The 26,827-nt window shown below is 36.1% G+C and overlaps 1 protein-coding gene across 2 annotated transcripts in view; it reads left to right on the top strand.

Annotated features, from left to right (window-relative positions):
• The window catches only part of LOC149209030 (protein LOL3-like), a 157,409-nt gene that overhangs the window by 64,304 nt on the left and 66,278 nt on the right, over positions 1 to 26,827 (top strand). For both annotated transcript variants that reach the window (XM_089396267.1, XM_089396266.1), the window contains exon 2: positions 9,901 to 10,014. In XM_089396267.1, the coding sequence (XP_089252393.1) occupies positions 9,901 to 10,014 (114 nt within the window). The remainder of the gene's footprint in view (positions 1 to 9,900; positions 10,015 to 26,827) is intronic.

Below are 26,827 nucleotides of genomic sequence, written 5' to 3' on the forward strand. Positions count from 1 at the left end.
TGTCTTCATGATATGAAGAAAGAATGGAGGATTGGGTAAGCATCTAAATTCCGATACTCTTTGAGGATGAGGTAGGGCATCCAATAGGTAAGAGTAGTCAAAGAGTAAATTCCTTGATGATGTGTTAGTCCAAGACAAGAATGGTCCTAGAAGGACATACCTTGTGAAATCCTGGTGGGGTATGTGCCTTGAGAGACAATGATGAAGGTGTTTATAAATCATTGGTCTCCCCAACACTGTGCTCTAATCTTGTGGAGGGAGAGAGCGGTTAGTCAAGGCCTTGCTATGTGACAATGCTAGTTGATATGATGAGAAGCACTGATAGAAGCTTAGAATATAGCTTATGATATGGCTTACCAATTTGACTCTTCTTATGAGAATTCTTTAGTATGAGAATGTCCAAGAACCTTGTATGTATTGTGAATACCTCCCTAGTTAAGAGGGAGTGTTGAAATAGGTAACTAGGTTCAGTCTTCATAAATATGAAATGCACTCTTGATTCTTGTATATTGCAAAAAGAAAGAAAAATTATTATTATTATTTTTGTAGCATGGGTTTCATGCTCAAAATTAGTTTATATGTAGGTCAAGCACCCATTGAGTGCTTCTAGGGTTTGTCATAGAGTCATGAAGTCAATTGGGTCATTGTCATATATGAAAAACCTCATTGGGCACTTTGTATCATGTAAAACAAATTTATGCAAGTAAAAAAGTGTCAAATGTTCTCCTCCAAGACCAAGTTGGCCTGCAAGAAGGGAAGTCAGCCTCATGAACAACTATTTGACCTCCATACAAAGCCTATATATAAAGGGGCACTGGATTTCATTTAGAGACATTAATCAAGCAGAAAAGAAGTTCGAACAAGGAAGAAGAAAGAGATCTGAAAGGAGCGAAGAAGAAGGAGAAACAAGAAGACCGAAATCTGAGTTTTGGGGCTGAATCTTTCACATGTGCGTAAAGGATTAGGGCATCATTATATTGCAGCAAGACCGAAAGCTATAGTCTTCACAAAAGTTGAAGTTTGCGGCTCAAAGGATAAAATTTTGCAAGCTGAGTTTCCAAAGGAAGAGGATCGATCCTAGCGAAGGAGAAAAGGATCACAATTCTGCCTCAATCCATTGACATGTGCGAATTGTAGAAAATTCCAGGCAGGCTGAAAATTGCAGACCCGAAGTAGTGATCGCAATCTAAAGCAGAGGCCACAACTTGAAAGTTTGGAGCAGGTTGACTTGGGTTGACTTTGTGAAGAACAATCTCATCAAAAGTGAGAAGTTGACTTGGTCTTGGAGGGGTCTTTGTCAAGGGTCATAGGTCTTGGAATTTGTCATTTGAAGATTCTATAAGAAGAGAAGAATTCTTGTGGGTTTTTCTCTCAAGAGGAGAGGCTTTGGCCCTGACTTGAAACCTATATTTTGTGTCCTCTTGGCTCATTGATCTTCATAGTTTGATAGCTGTTTGATGATAAGAACACTATAATAATCAAGTAAAGAAGAAGTTAACTACAAAGTACTTCAAGTTAAGTAAAAGAACATCGTAAGTAGTTTCATCTTGAAGATGAACCACATTTGTTGGTTTGAAACGTTGATTACAAATAATTATGAATGCAATGGATCTGGAAATTTGTTTGCGGAAAAAAATTCGCAAGCAGTTATCAAAATAAGAGAAATCACACTAATCTAGTTGCCCTAGATTTCTCAATACATAGATCTAGGGTTTAATTTTAACATTAATCTTTTTGTAGACATGTTGAGGTTGATTTAGCTATGTAGTGGTTAAATTAATCTAATTTATCTAGATTAAGGTTAATAAGTAGGGCACCCTACTTCATTGACTTTCTTTTCACAGTTGAAGTTGTTAGTTAGAGTTGGTTGAGGCTTTCTAGTAGTGTGCACCACTTTCTTGTGAATAGTTAACAAGGCATGTATTATTTTATTATTTGTTGGAGATGTTGGCACACTTCTCTAGGGTGCACTCTTGGGTTGGTTAGACATTCTATGACATGGCATATGGAGTAATATTTTATTATTTATGTGTGGTTGAAAACTTGAGATAGTTACATGGCACATTTCTCTAGGATGAACCTTTCGTAGGTGCTCTCTCATCTTTATTGCATGGATATTTCAATTGCACTTGTCATCGTTTGACTTTTGTTAGGGAACACCCTCAACTCTTTGATTTGGCATATATATTATTTTCTTGGAGGTGATTATGGAGGAGTTTTATGAAGGTGTGTGTGGCATACTTGGAGGGCCAAACACATGGCTTTTGCATGTGTTTACTTGGTCCTACAATTGTTTTTGAGCATATGCTTGGAGGGTGTACTTGTGGATATACTTCTTGCTATTTTTGGAGATAATATATATTGTATCATTCCATGGAATTTGGCATGGTTTAAATCCTAATTCGCCCTTATCTCCTTGGATTTGTTGTATGGAGATGGTCCACTTACTATTTTAGGGTTTTATTATTTCCTCTTGCCCATTCATCTATTGAATTGTTTGCCTTTGGATTTGCATGTGGATTTGGACCATTTTTTATTGTTGGAGGTTGGTTATGGAGGATTCTTGTAGAAGGAATATTTTATTGTTATATCTCTCATGGACCTTGGAGGGTGCCCTTTGTGAGCTCTTCTAGGTGGATCCTTAGGCACATCGTCCTAGAATGAAGAGTATTTTATTTTATTTTGTATGCATTCATTCTAGTAGGGAAAATTCTATGTGGACCCATTTAGGACAGTACATCCTCTCTTGGAGGTTTTTGTTGTAGATCGTTGCCTATTTTTGGATGACGACGACCTCTCTTGAGGAGGCTAGCATCTACATGCTTTGATATTGTCAACCATGGATGTAACTTCGCCATTGTTTTATAATTTATTGACTTGTCATGGAGTTAGTTAGAAAGATAATATAGTTTATCGCATGAGAGTCTTAATTCACTCTATTTAGAGATTAGTTTTTCCCCATTTCAAAGAGAATTGGAAATTAATCTTCAAGAATAGTAGTACAAGAGAGCTCAATCAAACTTCAATTCCTAAGCTTGACATGGAAATATGGAGGTGTGCAGGCAAGCACAATGGAAACAAATGTGCAAGAAACAATATCGAACAGATGGTGGCTGCAAGTGTATTAGGGGAAAGTATTGTAAGATGGTTGGAAAGTACTGTATGGTGACTGTGAGGTGTACATGTTGCATGACATGAGGCTCTGATTTATTATCAATGTGTATTCTAGCTTTATTCACTTGAATTTGGAATTTACTTGACTTGTTATTTCTTCAACTCGTCATGGACTTTTCCAATTTTGTAGTGGAGTAGCCTTTCTTGAATGGGGATTTTGAACTGTAGATGAAAGGAGGTGCTTTTGTAACCTTTTATGATTTCTTTCTCTGCACATTTTGTTTTAAGAAATTCTAAATTTTAAAATGCCGAAAGCTTGGTTTTGGTCAAATACCTAGAGTTTAGAAAGACTTTGAAATGGTAAGGGTGGCAAAAATCTGGATCATGCAATATCTATCATCTGATAAGAGATGTGGCCAAGTGCTAGATTAGAAATGTAACTTTGGTACCAATGAAATGGACAACAATTCATTTACTAATAAAAATCCAACATAAAAAGGGCAGTAGACAATAATCCATATAAGATGTGAACAATGTATAAATAAGTAATAAATAAGTTAGATGATGATTACAATGATCTATGTGATGGTTTGTATACACATTGACTTGTCATGATGTTGGTGGGTCATGTGCTTTTTAGGATGTGTCTCTTCATTACCTATCTGTCATTATTATTAATATTTATTTACTATGTTTCAGTTTTTTAAATGAATGGATGACACTCAATATAGTAGTCTATCTTGGAGACTAAGTGGGGGGTGATTTGGATTGTGTAGTGTGCAACTGGGGTCTAGATGATCTTGTCCACCTACTAGTATGAATTGAGACTAGCATTGTCGCTGAGGTCTTTGGGATGTAGGGATGGTTGCTTAGATATGCATTGATTTGGAGTTAGTAGCAATGCTGTTATTTGTTTGTCTCTTGTTGCCCCTGGTTGATGGGAGCATTGTGGAAAAGGAATAATCCTTTGGGTGGAACTTTGTATAGGAGCAAGTTGAAGAGCATGGGAGTGGAATCTGAGGTCCTGTTTCTTGTAGGCATCTTTGGTCAATCTATTTTAAGAAACTAGAGGGCATCTATGCTCCCCTGAAAAGACAATGGAAATGCCCTTGAATCTCTCAGTAGATGGGGCACTTGAAAATGAAGTGCTCCTTTGTCTTGACCTCTCTAAGATGACACAATTGGAAAATCCTGTTTGCTTGGTTAATCTAGTGATTTGTCTCGACCCAAAATCAATGGAAACCCACTCAGAACTTGGCTAGAGGAATATGAGGAGCATACACTGAATGATGGAGTGTGTATGCAGGTTAGATAATGGGTCTTGTTGCACTCAAATTGTCAAAGTTCCAGGGAAACAGAAGTGCCAACTTTTTCAACAAGGATCGGATCACATATCAACAATCTGTGTGTCATGGTCATCCCATTTTGCAAGTTCTATATTGTAAATGATCTTAGTAGAACCTTGCATCTATGTAACAACCTAGGTAAGCCTATAATTTGATGATGAATTCCATCCTAGGAGTTCTTTTAACCTCACTGATTACCTGTGTTTTTTGACACGGCTAATCAGAAGAGTTTTTTTCCTCCAACTTAAACCCCCAAAGCTAGGGTGAAATTTATATTCAAATTATCAGGCGAGTCCTAGTGTTTTAGTCGAGTCTGATGTAAAAGTGGTTTGGGAATAATTTAAGCTAATTGGGTTAATTATTTTATTGCAAATCACTTGGTTTACTAGATCATATTGAGTCACAAATATGTTATGTGTCTTGAGGGTCTAAGACAAATGTGTATTCCCTCTTTGAGTCTTGTAAATGAAAAATCATATGTATTAGTGTGTTGGAAAAATAATTAATCCCCTCGTGTAAATTAATTAATTTTTCTGGCAAAATAAAATTAAATCCTAAGCCAGAAAATTAATTAATGAAAGTCAAGTTAAATTCTCCTAGGAAAATAAATTCTCAAAATGGAAAAATTCGTGGGTCTTAAAATAATCAATTTTTAAGGGTCCTCCATGAAAGGAATATTGTCTTTTTGAAGAAAATTTGAACCCTTGGACCTTGGTGGTTAAGTCAAAGTCAAATTTTGAGGAAATTAGCTCTAAATAATTAATTTTGAGCTAATTAAAATAGAGGAATTAAATGATAAAATCGAAAATTCCTCAAAAATAAAAAATCAAGGGCCAATATCAGAGATCTTGAAGTGTTTATACACTGCCAAAATTATTTTGACAAGGATCAAAGAAACTAGCCGTTATTTATCCATTTGGAGGATTTATCTGTAAACTAGAGAATCAATTGAGTCTCTAGTCATCTTGATCTTTAGCTAGAAAATTTCTGCTGAAGCAGCTTTGTAACTATTGTCCCGCTGGGAACTATTTTTTCAACCATAATAAGGACTTTGGGGTGCAATTCAAGGTGTTCTTGCTTATTGATTTGTGGTATGTGCTGGCTACGGGCATCTCTATGTTGTGCTGAATATTGGTAAGCTTTGTTTTTTCATTAGATGGAGATAGAACCATACTGTTGATAGTTTTGGTCTATAATCTTAGGTGGTTTGATTTCCCACGTGATCTAGGAAACCGGATTCGTCCTAAACCCCCTGCGAATCCCGAATCCGGCGAATCCGACACGATTCGGTCCGGATTCGTGTCCAAATCACAGGACACGTCGTGTCCGTTTCGGACACGTCGTGTCCGAGGGCGTGTCGCGATTTTCAGGGGTGTGTCGCGATTTTAGGACACGTGTCCGGTTTCCAGGACCCGCTAAGCTCAGCGCGGGTATCAAAAGGGCGTGTTTGCTCATTAATATTTTCATTTGGTAAGTGATTTGTGCTGTTGCAGCAAGGAGTAGAGCATTTTGGCAGCTTCATAATCAAGTCTAGGCCCTAGTATTGATATGCTATTCATGGTAATGTTAAATTCTTAAAGTAAAAGTGACATTCTCCTTAATCTTCATTTTCATCCTTTTACTTAAATTTTTAACATTACCATGAAATGACTCAGGATGTTTGAGAGTGGTTCCGGCCTCATTGGATTTCATATGGAGAAAGTAGAAGTTTAGATTTCATTCAAAATCCAGCAGACTTATCAGTTTTTCAGGATTTTAGGATTGGGGGATTGCAATGTTTCCATTGAATTTTGTCATGTATTAGGGTATGGAACTCGTATTTAATCAAGAGCACCAAACCAAGAGCTTCTGAATATGTCGCTCCCGCTCTCGTTTTCGCTCCCGCTCCCCGCTTTCGCTCCCGCTCCCAAGTAACACTGTTCCTGATGATATGGGTCTGGACACCATTGTTGAGTTGGCATTGGCCAACATGGATCTCAATGATCCAGTGCTAGAGCCTGTTAGATTTGATGACTTAGAGGGGTCAGCCTCCATACCAGCAGATGCAAAGGCGACTATGGATACAGGGGAGGAGGAGGATGTAGAGGAGAGCAGTGGGGACCATGATGATGGGGACAGTGATGCTGATTCTAATGCTGATTGATGCCTTGAGGCTTGTATACCTGTAGTTGTTTTATGTTTTCTATTTCTATTTGCCATTGGCATTGCACCAACACTACCTATGTAACACATTTTGATTTGATGACTTAATGAGAAAACTACAGTTGTCAGTATGTTTATCTTACTATCTTGTAGTTGTAAGTTGTCTTTCAGTTATGAATTATGAATCATGATTTAAATTTTTAATAGATTTATCATTTATGTGACCAGTACCACTGACATTTATTTGAATTTTGTATGTACTATGCATGCTAATAGCTATAGATGAAGATCTATGTTTGAAATCAATAAATTTGTATCATTAATTAAAACTTGTGTAAGAAATATGATAATATCTAATTTTTAATATATATATATATATATATATATTTTTTTTTTAAATATATATTATATATATATATTTTTTAATAAAATAATATATAACGTGTCCTAACGTGTCCTGTTCCGGGGGGTCAGCGTGTCCCGAATCCGACACCATGAATCCCGAATCCTACGTGTCCCGAATCCCCGTGTCAGGTAACTTAGCATGTGATCTAACAAATTATTTTGAGATAAATTCATAGCACTTGCAGGTACTTCAGTTGTTGGCCTCCAAGTTCACAAACTTGGGCAAGAATCGTTGTTGCTTGGATTCCAAATATTTATATTGTGGATTAAATCTTCGCTAAGGCTATAGTATACATTGGGGTTTCTAAAGTATTTTTAGCCATTCTTCAAAGGAAAAACTCCATAAAAATACTTTTCTCAAAAATTTCAAATTTTTAAAACCCTTGTATATTTGTAGATCTTGTGAATAATTTTATAGATCTAACTTGTAAATTATGTTTTCTAACTAGTATAAATTTGTGATCAACATCTTGATTGACTAGTTTAAGCATTTGGCATCTTGGGTTACTTGGTATCTTGTGGCATATTGTTGAAATTTACATTTGTATCTCTAAGAATTTTATCTTGTCTAAGATTGTAATTCGTTATTGTTAAGTACTCTTAAAGAGATTATAATTAAGTACTTAAACAACTTATGAAAATCTTAACTCGATAAATCTCACTCATAATCTCTTGCATAAGCAAGCTAGATCTAGAGTTGCATTAATAATTGACCTCCTAGCATAAGCTAGGTTGATAGAGATATATGACAACCTTTCTTATCTATCTTGAGGGGCCTCGACAACTCTTTGGTGGTTAACACGATGACCTTGCAGTTGTCAGAGCTACAGTCTCTGCAGCGTTGGAGGCATCAGGTGATAGAAGCCTAACATATGGTATCGTTAATTAGACCCTAGCCTGCTTACTGTTAGCCTCCTTCCCACAACCTACCTTGGAGCCCAACTTCAAAATAGTTAAAAGAAGGTTACACTTAGACTAGGCATCTAATTAAAATTTACCAAGATCACTGTATCTCATATAGGTTCTAGGATTTGCATATCATATAGGTTAGTCCATCGTTCAAGCAAAGGGTGTTCATCTGGTCATTTGTTTCAATTCATAAGAAACAAGAATTTGTGACTCCGTTAAGGCATTGGTCTCATAATAGAAGATCTAATTTAATCAGTAATCTTGCTTAATTTCAACCAAGTGGCTAGGCCACTCATCCGTGTCTCCCAAGTAAGTTGATTCTCAAGTTGCTTTCCTTCACTTCATTCCATAGGGACTACCCCCCATACCTTGCTGTTGGGAGACAACTAGAACAAAGTGGGCGGGGATCAGAGTGACAACCCCTGTCCTGTGCATTGTCGCGGTGCCTGTACAATTCGGGCGACAACAGGTCTGCCCCTCACCTCCATGAAGTGCTCAGCATAGAAAGCCATCTTCCAACATAGCTTGGCATGCGGGGTTCTCTAAGTGACTTGTATGAATATCTTGTAAACTTCATCATGGATAATCTTGTTTAGGTCTGGCGGCTTGCCTAGTCAATAAGAGTTGGCCAAGAGTGTCCACAGAGTATCACAAAGGAGGAAGATGGTCCATTAGAATACCCATAGACTTGAGAGATTTGGACTGTGACAAACCAACATCAAGCTTGCCAGTAATTCATTTATGCATTAATAACAAAGAAATCAACAATAATGAACACCTGATAGGAGCATTAGGAATTTGTTATGCTTATTGAGAATGCATCAGAGTTGTGAATTAGGACTTTTGTTTCAAAATCAATAAATAAGGGATTTGTTTTCTTCTTTTACAATTCAGTATAGAATCTAGTATACAGTTTCCCAAAGCCAGCAAATAGGAACCTGAAAGCTTAAGTATTTCAGATGTATTCAAGCACAAATCTTTTGTCCTCACTCCTCAATATATGCAAATGGCGAGAAATTAAAAACTTGCTTCTTTCTTTTTTCTTATAATAGATAAATCCTATGTAAGTTTTATTATCTTCAAGTTCAAATTATTTACAATCATTTCAAATATGAATTATTTATGTTTCATTGGGATGATATGGGTTTTGCCCTGCTTGTCACAGCTTCCTTGAGAACAGTTCATCAAAGGGCATCTACATTTCTGATGTCTCTATATTGTCCCATGTACATTCTATAATGTCGGTCTGGAATGTCTTCTATTTCATTTTATGGTAGTTATCTTCTTATATTAGTCAATTGCTTGATTCTACCAATTAATATCTATTTCATATGCTGCTTCACCTTTTTGATTCAACCTTGCAATAAATATTCTATTATATTCTGAAAAATGTGTTAGCATATTGGTTTCTATGCTTACGTATCAAACATGGAATGTGATTTTGTAAATTGTTACTTTGGCTATGCTCTTTGCCAACTCCTCCAGGATGCATTTTAGAGAAGGTTTTGCAATGGTACAATGACAATGAATGTTACAAAGTTTTAGAACAGTAACCTCTGCTGCTTTGCTGTTTCCGTAGTCATTACAATAGCTCTTATTATGTGCTTTCCACAAATTCTTCTTTATTTCGGAGTTGCATCTATTTATAAGTGATTGTTCGTTGTTGTAAATAAATAGACTCAATAAAGACTATCATCTGGCCATACACATTGTAAATAATAGTGAGGTTTCTATGATGCCATCGTGGTGGAGAATGCTAACATTTGCATGATTGCCTTTTCATTTTTTATAAATTGACTGTACTAAAAATCCATGATATTTTAGGATGTCTTGTGTGCCTATGATATTGGTTTTGGCAGAAATCTTAAGAGACAGGCGTCTAATTTGTATTAATTTGAAATCTTCTGTTTTTATGAAACATGATCAAGAGTTAGACTTGTACTGAGGTTGCATAGTTTTTAATGGCATTTTTTTTAACTTGTAGGTATGCAGGGTCAGCTTGTGTGCAGTGGATGTAGAACTCTTCTTGTTTATCCGCAAGGTGCACCAAATGTTTGCTGTGCAGTATGCAACACAGTCACTCCAGTTCCACCTCCTGGTTGATGTTCTTTCCTTGCACATTTTCCCTCTCTTTGATTTAATTGCCAACCTATTGTGCTCAATTTGCATGAGTGAATTTGGACAAATTTAGAGACAAAAATTATACGGTATTAAGAAGAAAATAACTATATTACTGTTTATGTGTGTAGACGAAAGAATGAAAGGATTGATTCTGTGTAGTTCCTTTTAACATTGATAAGAGTTTTGTGTTGGCTAGGATGCACAAAAAAGTGAGATGTGCTTTAGCGGTCCAAATATTTCGGGAAGCAAAGAAATTTGTGGATGAAATTAAAAAAAATATTAAATAGACATAGTTTTGATGCATCTAGGAAGGAAAATAAATGGTAGATCAAAGTTTTATAAAAATTAAAGAATAAAGAAAATTTTCAAATCAGATAATGGCCAGGATAAGATGCTGATCAGCTAGCAAAACTTCGAAATCAATTCAGATGGTTTTGTGGTATGAAGGTATGTTCTAAACTTCTATGTGGGTGGTTTTTCGTGTTAGTTACACCTGAGCATTACCCTTGAATTGCATTCCCTATGGGAAACTTCCAAGGATGCTTCTTTTATTTATTCAATGCCTAGCATCCACCAACTATTAGGAGGTGAAACACCATGTTGCAGTCATGGTGAGTGACCTCCTATGTCGACTTAATGGCTGTGATGGTTTCCACTGCCCCATTGCAGGTGCATGCCGACCATGAGGGGAATGCATGTCACTCAGGGGAATCTAATGCCGGTGGTGGCAATAACAACACCCTGCTTTCAGCTACCTGACAAGACCCCTTTGACCTGATCACATTGTGATCCTTTTGGTGCCTTTAGAATTTTATAAGGGGGCTGTGATAACATTTGGTGGCTAGTCATCCACACTATGGCATCGAATGATCTGACTTCACTTATGTTTTCTTGATCTGGTTGTACCCGCTTTATTGATTTCATTTTTTCTTCTAGATTTTCTGTCCCAGCCTCCAATAATGTTTTGTAATCTGTACTGCTCATTGGTCTGTTTCAGAGAAAATATGATTTAATGGGTGTGTGTGTTAAATCAATTAAAAAAATCCAATATTTGAATTTAGCAATGGGAAGAAAATTAATTCAGTTATCCTAATGTGTAACTAGTCTTATTGTTACCCAAACGACTGGGTTGCTCTCTTTCACTGACAAAAATATATGTTCCTACTAGGAAGGAGAAAATAACATTACTTCTACCTATATCGCTCTTCTTATGAAGCTTCAGGTTCACTCCAGTATGATCTTTGTGTCTTGATTATTGCAATGTTAAGACAATCGATTTGAGATTTGGTTTTGTTATCATCACAAAGCATTTTGCCTCTATCCAAACAAGATCCACTGGAGCTCTATAAGGAAAGTCTGATGCCAGGTACCTGGACATTCGCATGAGCTTTGATACTTATACATAGCATGGGTGCAAACACAACAGCTTACCTTTATTCTCCAAGATTGCCTACATTTTGCAATGATCAGAAGTAGAATCAAATGGCTGTGTTGGACAGGTGGCTATCATACATGTGAGTTTGTTTACAGAGCTGGTTCACATTATACATTCTTAAATATTATTGGTATGTAAGGCATGGCATACTTTTAATACATTTACACTTTGAAAGTATAGATATAATTACAAAGTACTGAAAATCGAGCTTCATGTATTGACTATGGCTTCTATTAGTTCACTACACAGCTACTTGGTGTCATGTGAAAGCTGGAGATAAGGGTCTTCATGGCTATTTGATAGTATCACTATATAGAAGAGTATCATCCAAAACTTGGTGTCAGCAGAATGATGGAACTTAAAGTCTTAATCACTAATTATTATTAGAAGCAGTGTTGCAAAAGTCTTGATAAAATCAGCGACTCACGAGTTTTCTGGAGTGTCAATTTTATCGGCATTTTTATTTATTTGAAAAACTAGCGTTTTTTGTTTGAATTTGGCTGCCATTGATGTCAACCCAAGCAACAGCCAGAAGAAGCCCCACTTTTGATGACAAAAATGACAAGGAAGATTGGTGTTTTTGTATGCAAGACCACAAGTATTCGATTGTCATTGTCGTGCTGATTTTAATGGTAGGTGGCACGCCTCATAACTCCTCATGGTTGAGGGGATATGCCTGATCAATGTTGAGGCCCTGAAGTTTGGTCAAGGTGCCCCAAAATATTATTCAAGGTAGCCTTATGATTGGTTATCCTTTTGGCATTTTTTTTTGAACAATCATGTTTAAATTAAGATGTCCAAATTCAGGCCATAAAAGGAGGATTATGTTCAAGTTTTTTATTGACTAAAATATCTCAAATATTTGGAGGTTAAGTCGGCCTTAATGGTTGATTAGTTTTGGCTCCAAAAATTTTCAATTTGAAAAGTCACATTTTAAAATTTGTATGGTTGGTGTTGTCGCATAGAGTGTCTAGGCACTGCGACAACGCTCAGAGTAAGGGCTGTCACTCTTAAATCCTTACTCACTCCGTTTAAACTGTCTCCTAGACAAGTCAAGGGGGGTAGTCCCTAGGTAAATGGATGAGGATAACCTGTGGAACACAGGCTCTAGGAGATTTTGATGATGGACAACATGATGATTGAATCTTGATTAACTCACGCTGATATATTAAACGCCAACGTAAACAACACACGACCACAAGATAAAAACAATTACAGACCAGTGCCTTCGATATTTGAATTAACCATCAATTAAACAAGTTACCCCGAATGATTTTCAATATGTGACGAAAAGTGACAATCATAAATAATCCATATAAATGCCGAACACTTTATCACGCAAGATATTCTAGATTTTAAATGATTTTCGTTGACTGCCCAAGATCTAGAATTATTTAATTTTCTATTATCGCCAATATAATTTAAAACATTTATCGCACTAGACTATAGAAGAAACATGAGAATTTAAGATTTAGCGTTTAACATCAGAAACACCAAGGAATTTAAAACTAGCATTTCAATTATTCATTGAAGAACGCTTTAATGTGAAAGATGAAAAATAAATCAAAGGGTTAGTGAATCAAATTTTTAATGGGCCATAGGCCACATTAAAAATTCTATAGTTTAAGCGAAAAAATCCCTTAATTTTGTTTATTCTCAGTCACAAAATCTTTTTAGAAATTTTTAATGTTTTAAAATTTTTCTAATTTTATATTTTTTAAATGTTTTGGGTTTTTTAAACTTTTTTAATGTTTTGTAAGACTTTTATAATTAAAAAAAATAAAATAAAAATGAAATAAAATGAAATCAAAAGAAAACAAAATCGATTTTTTTATTTTTATTTTAATGAATCTAAAAAAAAACTTGTTTAAATGAAATAAAAAATAAAAAATAAGAAAAAGCTAAGCCTAAACCCTAATGAAATATAGCAAATAAAAATAAAAGAAAAAAAAACAAACCTAGATCTAACACTATGCATATATAGACATAATAAATACAAAAGGAAGGTCGAATGCGAATATTATTTGTTGTTTGTAGGTGAGACGGAAGGAGAAGAAGACGTACATAGCAGGAGAGCGATGAATGTTGCGGACAGGCAACATGCAGGTGGGCAGGGACGCGTGGAGGAGATGGCTGCATGGAGGATGGGAGATCAACGAGGATAGAGTGAGAGGCTGCTTGAGGGGGATGAGGAGCTGCGGGGTGCGTAGGAGGGTTTGCGTGAAAGTGGCAACAAGGGGTATGAATAAACCGCAGAGAGATGGGAGTGCAGCTTCGGTGCCACGGGAATGAAGCGGAAGGGAGCAAGGGAGCGGAAAATGGATGAGGGAGCCGCAGGTGATCCAAGGTAGCACGCAGGTATAACAGAGAGGCAGTAAGAGGATGCAGGTTTGGTAAGCTGGGCAGTGATAGGGGAGAAGACTGCGTGGAGAGGGTGTGGAATGGCCAGCGTGGGCAGAAATAGAAGCTGACGTGCAATGTTGAATGTTGCGCGAGAAAGGGAATGGATAGCGGAATGGAGGGAGAAGGGACTGCGATGAAGGCAACAATACGTAGAAGGGTTTGGCAGCCAAATGATAAAAAAATGCGGATTTGATGGGCAACGAAGAAAGGGATTTGAGGAGGTTTTCTGTTCTCTTTTTGCAGGTTTGGAATGGCGGCCAACAACGCGGATTCGAAGAGAAAGCAGGTAGCAGGGCTAGGGCCTTTAAAAAAATTCGAAATGCACAGTGAAACCCAAAAACCAGGCAACAAATCCCAGAAACCAATCAGCAAACTGGTGGCCGAAAAACCCCTTAAAATTTACCAGAACTCCTTTAAGAATTTTCCAGAAATCTTAATTTAAAATTTTGAATCAGCTTGCTTCAGATTTGATCCTGAAACCCTCACGAAATTTCCAGATCTGATTTTAAATTTAAATCTTTGGACTGCAAAATCTGGACATAATCCCTGCCAAAATGATGCTGGTGAAACCTAGAAATCCAGATCTTACCCTCCAAGGCTTAGATCTAGAAGCTGCACAGCTTTCAGCTTCAGATCTGTAGCTGCGATACAACAAGAAACACCCAAACGATACATACAATGACTCAAAAAACAGAAACCCTGAAAACCCAAGTCAGAAAACTAAAATTAATTACAGATCTATATACATGAATGGCAGATCTATCAGATCTGGGGAGCGTGAGTCCGATTTCGCTCCCAGATCTGATGATCTGAGGCTCTCAACAGCCAGATCTAATGATTTAGCACAAAATAAAATTAAGTTTTTTTTTTGAATTTTTAAAGGAGGTACTATGGTCAAAACCCTCATGCATCACCCATAAAAATATCTTATGATAAGCCCGGGATCAAATTCAAACTGGGCTCTTCAGAAAACATGGATTAGGAGTTGGTTGGTTCAGCCAAGAACTTCCCCGAACACCTGATGATCTAATAATCAAGGATTTTCCTGCAAAACTCGATTCAGCCGTCAACATAGAGCGAGAAAACAATAATAAAATTCAGTTCTAATAGAGATACCTGCTATTATATTCAAAACTTAAATTATCTTTCAAACCCTAGCGACTGAGCAAGATACCTGTACTCAAATCGCTCTTCAGAAGCTATTATTAATGGCAAAAAAGAAATTACGCACGAAAATAATACATCTTACAACATTTCCATGAAGAGTAACACCAACAAAAATTAACCCCAAAGTCTTTTCTTATTGCTCATAAAAAGATTACAAGAGAGCTTTTCGCTTAGTACACGATCAAAAGATTGTATGATCTCAACTGACAAATGACCTTCTATTTAAAGATAAATCTTCCAATGGCTAGTTTGAGTGATCCTTGTCAAAGTGATCTCGACCGTTGATGAGGATCAAAATTTCTTTTAATCTCATCTGTCAAAATTTTAAATATTGAAGAAATTTCGAAATTTTCAATTAAATGCATTTTAATAAATTTAAAAATTAAAATTTTGCATTAATTTCCTCAAAATTTTGACTTTGACTTAACCCCAGGGATCCAAGGCATAAAATTTAGCAAAATAATCAATTAACCTTAGTCCCTGGACCTGTTAAGATTTAATTTTTTAAAAGATCCATGAATTTTACCTCTGGAAAATTTAAATTTACTTAGGACCTAAGACCTATGAGGGGATAAATTATTTTTCTAACCCTCAAGACACTTTACATCATGCTTTTTACATTTTTTACATCTTAAGGGGGGAAACTCATTTGCAAAAGATCCTGACAGACTATCCAGTTCTGCGACACAAATATAATCTAGCAGATCAAGCAATTTGTAATAAAATAACCTAACCAAATAGTTAGGATTATTCCCAAATCACTTTTACACAAACTCAATCTATAACACTAGGACTCGCCTAAGATTCTGGTGACAAAATTCATTTCGGCTTTGGGTTAAGGCTGAAGGAAAACTCTGCGGACCATCCGAGAATGGATCAATGAGACAAAAAACCTCCTGGAATGTAGATCGTTACCAGAAAAGTAGTTTTACCTAGGTGATTACATACACGACACGGATCTGTTGAGATTATTTCCATTATACACATGCAGACTGAGTTTACATTATAACATCACAATCAGGTTGATGATGATAGCTGGACGGCAGGAACACATCGATCAGGCGCTATCCCTTTTGCGAAAAAAGGGGTGTACTGCTATGGGTCATTGACATGTAGTGGTCAACAGTCGGCTCCATAAAATTAAGGCCATGTCGGCCCCTCTAGAAGCCCCTTCCAGCTCTATATATATGAACTTGGTTTTCTCCTTGGAGGGTGTTGTTGTCCGGATTGCACAAGCACTACGACAATGCTCAAGACAGGGGCCGTCACTTTGATCCCTGCTCACTCCGTTCTAGCTGTCTCCCAACAACAAGCTATGGGGGGTAGTCCCTATGGAATGAAGTGAAGGAAAACGAGTTGAAAATCAACTTACTTGGGAGACACGTATGAGTGGCCTAGCCACTTGGTTGAAATTAAGTAAAGATTATTGATTAAGTTAGATTTTTTTATTATGAGATCAGTGCCTTAATGGAGTCACAAATTCTTGCTTCTTATGAATTGGAACCAAATGACTGGATGGATACCCGTTGCTTAAATGGTTAACTAACCTATACGATATGCAAATCCTAGTACCTATGTGAGATGCAATGGTTTTGGTAAATTTTAGTTAAATGCCTAGTCTAAGTGTAACCTTCCTTCAACTATATTGAAGCTGGGCTCCAAGGTAAGTTGTGGGAAGGAGGCTAATAGGAAGCAGGTTAGGGCCTGATTAACGATACTTTCTGTTATGAAACCAGCTCAAGAAAAGATAGAGAATATAGATCAATGCCTTAGAATTTAGCCTCTTCGAGGGGGCAACCTCCTTTACATTACATAAATGAACAATTCTTCGATGATACAAATGAAAAGACCTCCTTTCTATATATAGGAGTCTAAGGGGTCATAACATAATCAGAGTCGACATAACAATAATAACAATAATGGGCTTCTATGGGGCACAATAGTAACAATATGGGCACTACATGGGTACATCAATATAATAAGTGTGTTGTACTAATAACAATAAGGGGTTACACTAGTAGTATAGGGGCCTAACATGCCCCTCTCCTTCAAAAAGCGTTGTCCTCAACGCTTGAGTAGTTCTTGATGCTTTTGTATAAAATTCTTGTCCTCCCATGTGGAATCTTCAGCGGGTAAGTTCTTCCACTTGATGAGATACTCTGAAATTGATCGATTTTGTAGCTGTCGAGTTCTTGTTTCTGTGACTGCTCCAGGTTCCAATATGATTTTTCCTTCCTCTTCAATTTCTAGCAATATTGTTTGAATTGGGATCTTTTGCAACTTTTGAATAAGTGGCCATACTTCTTCATCCTTCTTCCATTCATCCCTTGCTTCGTTTATCCAATCTGGTTGGATAATAGAAATAACATAAAATAATGCTTCCACATCCTCATCTTTGAAGAGTCTTCCCATTCGGTAAGGTCGCCATTTTTTAAGTGCATGTAGTATTGCCAACATTTCCTTCTCATAAATAGCTTGCTTGAGATGTAGCAGTAAAAATACCCAATCACCTTCATCAAAACATTTTTCACTACAATGTTGATCTACCTGTTGTTTCCTTTGATTTTGCACCGAAGTGGCGTTATCCTTTAAAAGTTGGAGAACTTGTTCTTGATGCTCGATGTGATCTTTCACTGCTTGAACTTTTTTCTTCTTGATATGTCCTTCTATCTCTAGAGTTTGAGGAGTGGTAGTTTCTTCCAATCCTTTACAAGATATGGTCAGATTCATTTCTTGATGCTTGATGTGATCTTTCACTTCTTGAACATTTTTCTTCTTGATATGTCCTTCTATCTTGATAGTTTGAGGAATGGTAATTTCGACCAATGAATTACAAGATATGGTTGGATTCATTTCTTCTTTCTCGATGTGATCTTTCACTTCTTGCATCTTTTTCTTCTTGATATGTCCTTCTATCTTGTTAGGCCCCTATACTACTAGTGTAGGGGCCTAACACTTTCTGTTAGGGTTCTATTACTCGATGCCTTCGGCGCTGTAGAGATTGTGGCTCTGACGACTGCAAGGTGGCTGTGTTAACTACCAAAGAGTTGCCGAGGCCCCTCAAGCTAGATAAGAAGGGTTGTCCTATGTCTTTATCAACCTAGCTTATACTAAATGGTAATTTATTAATGCAAATCTAAATCTAGTATGCTTATGAAAGAGATTATGAGTGAGATTTATTTTGAGTTAAGATTTTCTTAAGTTGTTTAAGTACTTAATTAGAATCCTTTTAAGAGTACTTAACAATAATGAATTTGCAATCTTAGACAAGATAAACTGCTTAGAGATGCAAGTGTAAATTTCAACAATATCCCACAAAATACCCAATAACCCAATAACCCAAGATGCCAAATGCTTAAAATAGTCAATCAAGACGTTGATCACAGATCTATGACAATTTATACCAACAATACTATTTCAATGTTGAAACAAAAGTGCATAAACTACTTCAAATGATGAAACTTGCCCAACACATTGAAATTCTAATGACCAACATATGTAATTTAGCTTGTTTAGATCACTTTAAGATGATGTATTCAATAAAATTGTAGATTTGATTTCTTGATTTACAACAGTAAATAAAGAAAAACCAGCGAGATAAAACTTCTAAAAATAGACGCGACTTATATCCCAAAAAATAGCAAAATGCATTAGAACTTGAAAATTTCAATTTTAGGGCTTTTAGAGAGTTTGGCTTGACAATTTTCAGAAATGATATGTTTATTACAGCAGTGATTTAACCACAGATCAACAAACGAATCAAGCTAAAAATAGATGCCCAATATTTCCAAAAATAGAATTTTTTCCGTAAATTGAAACTTTTAGTTTTTGGCCCTTATTAAGTATTTGGTTCAGAAATTTCAGAACTGCAGAAACTTTCTGTTATGCAGAAAAATCCAGCGAGCTTAAATGTTAGATTTAGGCCTGTTGACCTCTACCGGTCAACTACCCATGCAGTACACCCCTTTTTTCTTTGCAAGAAAGGGGCAGCACCTGATCAGCGTATCCGTGACATCCAGCAGTCATCAGCAGCTTGATCAATCTAATTGTAAACCCAGTCTGCATGTATTAATTGTAAATAATCTTAGCAGATATGAGTCGTGTATGTGAATTGCCTAGGTGGACCTAACTTTCTAGTGGTAATCTACGTCCCGGAAGGTTTTTCGTCTCACCGATCCATGGATCGGCAGAGTTTTCCTTCAAACCTGACCCCAAAGTCAGGATGGATTTTGTCATTGGAATTTTAGGAGAATCCTAGTGTGTTGATCTGCTAGATTATAGTTGTGTCGCAGAACTGGGTGATTTGTGAGGGTCTATGTTAAAGGGGTTTTCTCCCTTAAGATGTAAATTGTAAAAGTCATGATGTAATGTGTCCTGAGGGTCGAAAAATGTTTTAAATCCCCTCATGAGTCCTAAGTCCTAGGTCCTAGGTGATGTTTCCGAAGGCTTAGTTCGATGATCCATTTTAAAATGAATTAAAAAATTATGAAATAAATAAAAAATAATAAAAAATTAAAAAAATAAAGCAAAAACCCTAACTAATAAAATAATAATATTTTAAGTGAATAAATCGACGGATGAGATCAAGAGATGTCTTGATCCTCATCAACGGTCGAGATCATTTCTACATGGATCACTCGAACTAGCCGTTGGGATCATTTCCTTTAAATAGGGTGCTAGGGGTCATTTCAGATCATTGAGGATCTGTGAGTCTGGTACTGAAGAAGCTCTCTTGTAAATCTGTTTCTGGTTAATAAAAGAAGACTTTGGGGTCCATATCTTGCTGGTGTTACTCTCTTGAAATGCTGTGAGATTGTTTAATTTTCTGCATATCTTATTTTCAGCCGTTAATAATAGCTTATTGTAGAGTATTGTGAGCACAGGTATCTTGTTCACTTGCTGGGGTTTGAGTGCCGTTAGGGTTTCTGAAGTAATGGCAGGTATCTCCATTACTTTCTGAGATCCAGCAGCATTTTTGCCCTCTTTATTGACGGTTGTTTTGAGCTGTGCAGAAAACATCATTGAAGGAAATTTTGTGGGCGTTCGGGGAAGTTCTCGGCTGAACCAGCCAACTCCCGCAAGCATTTTTTGCTGAGCCCAGTTGGATTTGATCCTGGGTTTATCATTCGGTTTATTTTTTCTAATTTGCATGAGAGATTTTTCTGAAGTTCTTCACAGTGAAAACCTAAAATTTCTGTTTCTTTAAAATATTTCCGTGCTTATTGCTGAATCTGGCTGTTAAGGGGCCAAATCTGTACATTAATCAATTAGCTGTTCTAGGGTTTCGATTTTTGCTTTATGCAGTTTTTATTAGGGTTTAGGGTTTTTAGGTTTCATTTTATCACATGAAAAATTTCGAAATCATTTTTGGCAGGTAAATCAGATTTCACCCGTGGCTCCCATGCCCTGTCAGTAGCTACCACTCTATCGATGCTGCCGTGCCCAGAACTGGCTTAGATTCGATTTCAATTAACACCGTTCCAGTTACTCAGTTCACGTGGGAGTAACAGTTCATAACTCACACTTCCCTGCGGTGAAATCCTTGGAAGTTTTCAGGACGTTGGCAGAGAGTAGGGTTGCTGACAGCGTGGGTAAAGAAAATACGAGGACGGGTCAAACGATTCAGTGTCATAACGCAGCCGCCAAGCAATTTTCACGTGGAGTCTTGCAAAGCCCGCGATCTGGTTTCAGTTGACTCCATCATATTGTGGATATTCACATTGACCTGCAAAGCATTTAAAAACTGTGCGTTTCAAACATCGATTTGCTCCAGGTTATCGATTCAAGGCCGCCATCGATCACTGCATATCTGGTAATGTTTGCTGCGTGAAACATCCAAACGCCTGTGGATGGCTGTCATTCTGCCTGCCGTCCAAAACTTTTCAAGCACCAAATTGTGGTCTTTTCGAGTTACATTTCTTCAAACGCCATTCTCTGGTTGACCTGCGTAAGCCAAGGAAATCTGTAAACGATTCAAGTCAAATCTGTTCTGTATCGAATTTATTTACTGCAGAAATTTTCTCAGCAATTTGTCGAAGACTTTGGTTCATCGCCGCAGGTATCGAAATCATTCAACGGTCCAGGTAAATGAGATTTCAAGGTATATCGATTTCATTCAGTGAATCATTTTTGTATGCGTTGGTGTTTTGATTTCGTTAGACGGCTTGGGCATAATTCGTAGCAGAAAAAATCGATTTTTTTTATGGTCACATAACGTGGTTTGAAGTTCTGTGTTTTTACATAGGTTAATCGCAGGGTTTATCAGATCATAGGTTAACGTTTTGATTCCATATCGTAGGTTTAGTTTAGGTTTATTTTTACGTATTTAGACTCTTTTAATAGTTTCATTGTATTACATATAATTTCATAAGAAAAAAAAAATCAAATAAAAAATGCGTTTATGTTTAGACTTTGTTTGATTTTAGTTAGAGTTTAGCTTTTTTTTATATTTTAAGTTTAACATTTTGTAAATTTTAGACTTTAGATTTTGTTTTATATAAAAAAAAAAAAAAAAATTATTTAAAAAAAAAGGAAAATTTTTAAGTTCAGTTTTATTTTTATATATTTAGGGTTTTTAGATTTCAATTTTGTGTTAATTAGTTAAGCTTAGAGTTTTATGAATTTAGGATTTTTTTTTAAATTTTCATTTTTCATAATATAATATAAAAAAAAGAAAAAAGAAAATTGGGTTTGGCTTAGATAGATTTTAAATTAGATTTTATTTTATTTTAGTTTTGTCCATTAAATTTTAGATTTAGGTTTATTTTTACATAGTTAAATTTCATAGTTTCCTTTTTTTTAGATTTTCTTAAATATAAAAAAGAAAAAGTATATAAAAAGGTTTTTATTTAGAGTTTTAATTTTTAATTTAGCTTAGTTTAATTATTTTTATTTTTAAGCTTTAGTTTTATTTTAATTAGTTCTAGCTTTTAGGATTTTATTAAAAAAAAAAAAAAAAAGGATAAAAATTCTTGTGGAAAATTATTTTTGCCAGATTCAGTTGTTTTCATCTCTCATGCTGAGATGCTAAATTTTCAAGTTGAGATACGAAATATGATATTTGGTTAATGGTTCATGACTCGTGGTGGTTTAAAGCATTCATCTTTCTAAATTTTCAGTTGCTGGATATCGTTCTGGTCATCGTAATTTAGCTGATACCTTTTGATGACAAATGATTGCTGTTCACGGCTTATATTTCTATATCATTTAACAAGTAATCATTTTAATAACAATCTTATAAGGCACTGGTCTGCTCAATTAATCAAATCATTTTAGTGCTTATCTTGATCGTGTCTCGTGTCTCCCAACCATCTGGTCGACAGTTGGTCTCATCATCTCACAGGGACTACCCCCCTTAGCCGCGGGAGACAGGCTTAAACGGAGGGATCGAGGATCAGAGTGACAGCCCCCGGTCTGAGGGTTGTCGTGTCAATTTGCGCGACAACAAGGCCAAAACCCAAATACCCAAGAGGCCAAAATTTGTGAAAATGAATATTTTGAAATTTTAAATGACTTTGACAATTTAGTTTGTGATTTTAGGGCCTAATTATTAGTAATTTGATTGCTGTAATAAAACTGCAGAAAATAAGGGTTTAGAGGTCAAACCCTAGGCCCAAGACCCTGAAGATCCTATCATTGAAACTTTGGGATTACTTTTCCACTTGAAAAATAAGAATTTTGAGGCCTTAATCCTGCAAAACCGCGAAGTATTTAGCTTTAAAACTCTAGCTTAGGAATTTGGGTCAATTTTGGGGTAAAAGAAGCCAAGAATTGGAGAACAAGGCTAAAAAAGACAAATTTGTGGGGATAAATGGGCTAGGATGATAGATCAATGCACAAGGATGAAGAATATGGCTTTAAAGGGCCAACACTATGCCTAATGAGGATAGTGTTTGGGAAAAAGAGGGTATGGAGGCTTAGGGCAAAGCAAATCCGGGCCCAAAAGTTTCGAAAAGGTTGAAACCCTTGCTAAATTTTTTTTATGCTTCATCTCCTTCGATTTTTCCAAAATTTTTCCTTGGGAATCTTTCAAAACTTTCCAAGAGATTAGATTTTACCCTGAAGGGCCTAGATCTAGCTCTTCTCCCACTTGGTTTCTCGATCTAACCTGCAAAAATGAAAATAGAAACACCAAAACCCCAATATATACAAAAATAAAACTAAAACCCCAACCCAAATTAGAAAAATAATTTACAAATTTAAATTTACAAAATTATTTACAAAATATACATGGGTTTTCAAATGGATTTTGAGAAAATATTTTTTATGATATTTTTTCCTTGAAAGAATGGCTAAAACGCTTCAGAAAAATTAATGCTCACTATAGCCCAAGCGAAGATTCAATCCACCATATAAAAACTAGAGATCCAAGCAAAGTAACCCTTGCCCACAGTCTGTGAACTTGGAGACCAAGGATTGAGTACCTGCACACACTATGTATTATCTCAAAATAACAATATAAAACACCACATAGGAAGCCCGTAGTCAATACATACCACATATTAGCGACAAGAACACCTCGAGTTGCACTCCAAAGTCTTTTATTATAGTAGAAAAAATAGTTCCCAGCAGGACAATAGTTTACAAAATGCCTCAGTAGCAATTCTAGCCAAAGATCAAGATGACTAGAGACTCAACTGACTCTTTAATTTATAGTTAAATTCTCCAAATGGTAAAATAATGGCTAGTTTCTTTGATCTTTGTCAAAATAATATTGGCTATTGATAAACACTTCAAGATCTTTTAATCTTGGCCCTTGATTTCTTATTTTTGAAGAATTTTCGAATTTATTATTTAATACCATTTTAATTAGCTCAAAATTGATTATTTAGAGTTAATTTCTTCAAAAATTTGATTTCAACTTAACCATCAAGGTCCAAGAGTCCAATTTTTTTTGAAAAAGACAATATTCCCTTGGTGGAGGACCTTTAAAATTTGACTCTTTTAAGACGCACGATTTTTTCCATTTGGAGAATTTATTTTCTTATGACAATTTAACTTGAATCTAATTAATTAATTTCTTGACTTGGGATTTAATTTTATTCTGCCAGAAAAGTTAATTAATTTACACGAGGGATTAATTATTTTTCCAACCCTCTAGTACATATGATTTTTTATTTACAAGACTCAAAGAGGGAATACACATCCGTCTTAGACCCTCGCGACACATAACCCATCTGTGACACAATATGATGTAGTAAACCAAATGATTTGTAATAAAATAATTTAACCAATTAGCTTAAATTATTCCTAAACCACTTTTACATTAGACTCGACTAAAACACTAGGACTCCTCTGGTAATTCGACAATAAATTTCACCCTAGCTTTGGGGGTTTAAGATGGAGGGAAAAAGCTCTTCTGATTAGTTGTGTCAAAAAACACAGGTAATCAGTGAGGTTAAAAAACATCCTAGGATGGAATTCATCATCAAGTTATAGGCTTACCTGTGTTGTTACCAGTTGATAATATTAGTGATATTCGAAAATATCGTGATATTTTTGGCAAAATGATATATCGCCGAGAAAATATCACGATATTTTTAAAATATCAGCAAAATATCTCGATATTTTGAAAATATCGCCATAATATCAAATATGTTTAAAAATTTGAAGAAAATTGATTTTTTATGCTTGTCGATATTTCGTCGATAAGATGTTTTCTAGACCCTCGCTGATATTTTGCCGATACTAATATTATCAACACTTCTTGTTACATAGACTCAAGGATTATTAAGATCATTTACAATATAGAACTTGCAGAATGGGATGACCATGACACATGGACTACTGATATGTGATCCGATCCTTGGTGAAAAATGTTGGTACTTCTGCTTCCTTGGAACTTTGACAATCTGAGTGTAATAGAGGGCATCAAATTAATCTTGAAAAATCTATTTCTTTGATCTTTTGAGGCCTTTGTATAGTCACGCAAATTAGGAGGATTTAGGCCAAACTTTTAAGGGCTTTGTCTAAGCTTGGAGTCTGATCGTTACATGTTCACTAGACTAAGGCAGATTTGGAAGTACTTTCACATCACGTTTGAGGCATTTCGTGGGTCATTTCGCACTTCTGAGGCCTGTCTGAGCCTAACCTTGGACCCCCTGTGGCAATGTTCCGAGGCCTACTCAGCCCTCTTTTGGGAGACTGTTGTAGCTTTGAAAGTGGAGATCTGTGGGATGTTCTAAGGGCATTCTTCGGCATTGTTCACCAAATTTTCTAAAGTGTTTTAGGCTTAATTTTTATACTTTTTTGTGGAGTTTCTTCGCTGGTCAAATGCAGCTCATGACCTAATTGATAAAGCTGACGTTGAATCCCATGTGTGAGGATTCTGAAGTAGATCCAATTTTCTTGATTGAAGGCTTTGGATAGATTGATTTTGATAACAATCACTTTCATGTTTTGAGTCTTTATCACTATGCATTCCTTCTTAATCCACTCCGATGGCTTTATGAATCTGCCTTCCCTCCTGAAAGGCAAATTGTTCTAAAGAATAGATCGGGAGAGGATAATCTTGAGTTTGGAAGCAATGATTTTTGCGATAATCTTGTAGATGGTGTTGCAAAGGGAGATGGGAGGGAAATCAGAAAAGGATTGGGGGTGGTTCACTTTGGGTATGATGGAAATGAAGGTTGAATTAAAAGTTGGGTGCATTTTTTCTTCTTTTCGGGACTCTTCAACCACTACCAGAAGATTAAGGCCTAATATGTCATAGAGTTCCAAGAAAAATTTGATGGCCTTGTTGTCGCCCAAGTTGTACAAGTGAATGCGACAACGACTCAGGGTAGGGTGTGTCACTCTGATCCCCACCCTCTCCATTCTAGCTGTCTGCGTAAGGCAGGCTATAGGGGGTAGTCCTTATGAAATATGAGGATGAAAGACTTGTTGGGAAACTGACAAGTTTGGGAGACACAACTGAATAACCTAGCAACTTGGCTAATGATGATTGACAAGTTTAATTATTAGCACGTTTAATTAGATTATTGAGAGACCAATGCTTTATGGAGTCAATTTACTTGCACAATATAGATTAAATTCCAAGTTACTTGTTGAACAATTGCTACTAGGATGAGAACTATCCTATATGATATGCGACACCTAGAACTAAGTGAAATGGAAACTCTTGGTTAATTTTAGATTAAATGCCTATCTAAGTGAGTCCTCTCTCTCAACTGTTTTGAAGTTAGTCTCAAATGTAGGTTGTGGAGAGAAACCAAGGGGAAGACAACAATGGCTATATTAATGATACCTCCCTTGGAGTTCTGACCACCCGAATGCCTCCGGTGCTGCAGGGATTGTGGCCCTGACAACTGCAAGGTTATCGTGTTAGCCACAAGTGAGGGTCAGAACTTCACAAGTTGGGTCAGAAAGGTGATCCTATCTTCTTTCAACCAAGCTTATGCTTGGAGGTATATTAATTAATGCAATACTAGCCCTATAATGATATGCAAGATTATGAATGATAACCTTAAGTGAGATTATTAATGACCCTTTGAGTACTTCGAGTTAAATTACTTGGAATTAGATGTTCAATACAAGAGCATGAATCAAGTTAAATTACAAGAACAAATCTTACTAAAGCAAGAGTGCCAATGAAAGAAGATTTGCTAATGAAAGTGCTTCAAAACCAATGAAACAATGTGACATTGAGACAAGCAACCTCCAATTGATTATTTAATCACAATGACTTAAGTGCTTTTAAAACACTGACAATGAAGAACAAGAAGCACCAATTCAATGTGTAAGTTTGAAACCAAGTGAGATAGTGAGGAATGTAAGGTGATTTTGT

Source organism: Pinus tabuliformis, chromosome 1_2, assembly GCF_031772625.1.
Source record: "Pinus tabuliformis cultivar Carrire ecotype Pingquan chromosome 1_2, CPIR1, whole genome shotgun sequence".
Lineage (NCBI taxonomy): Eukaryota > Viridiplantae > Streptophyta > Pinopsida > Pinales > Pinaceae > Pinus > Pinus tabuliformis.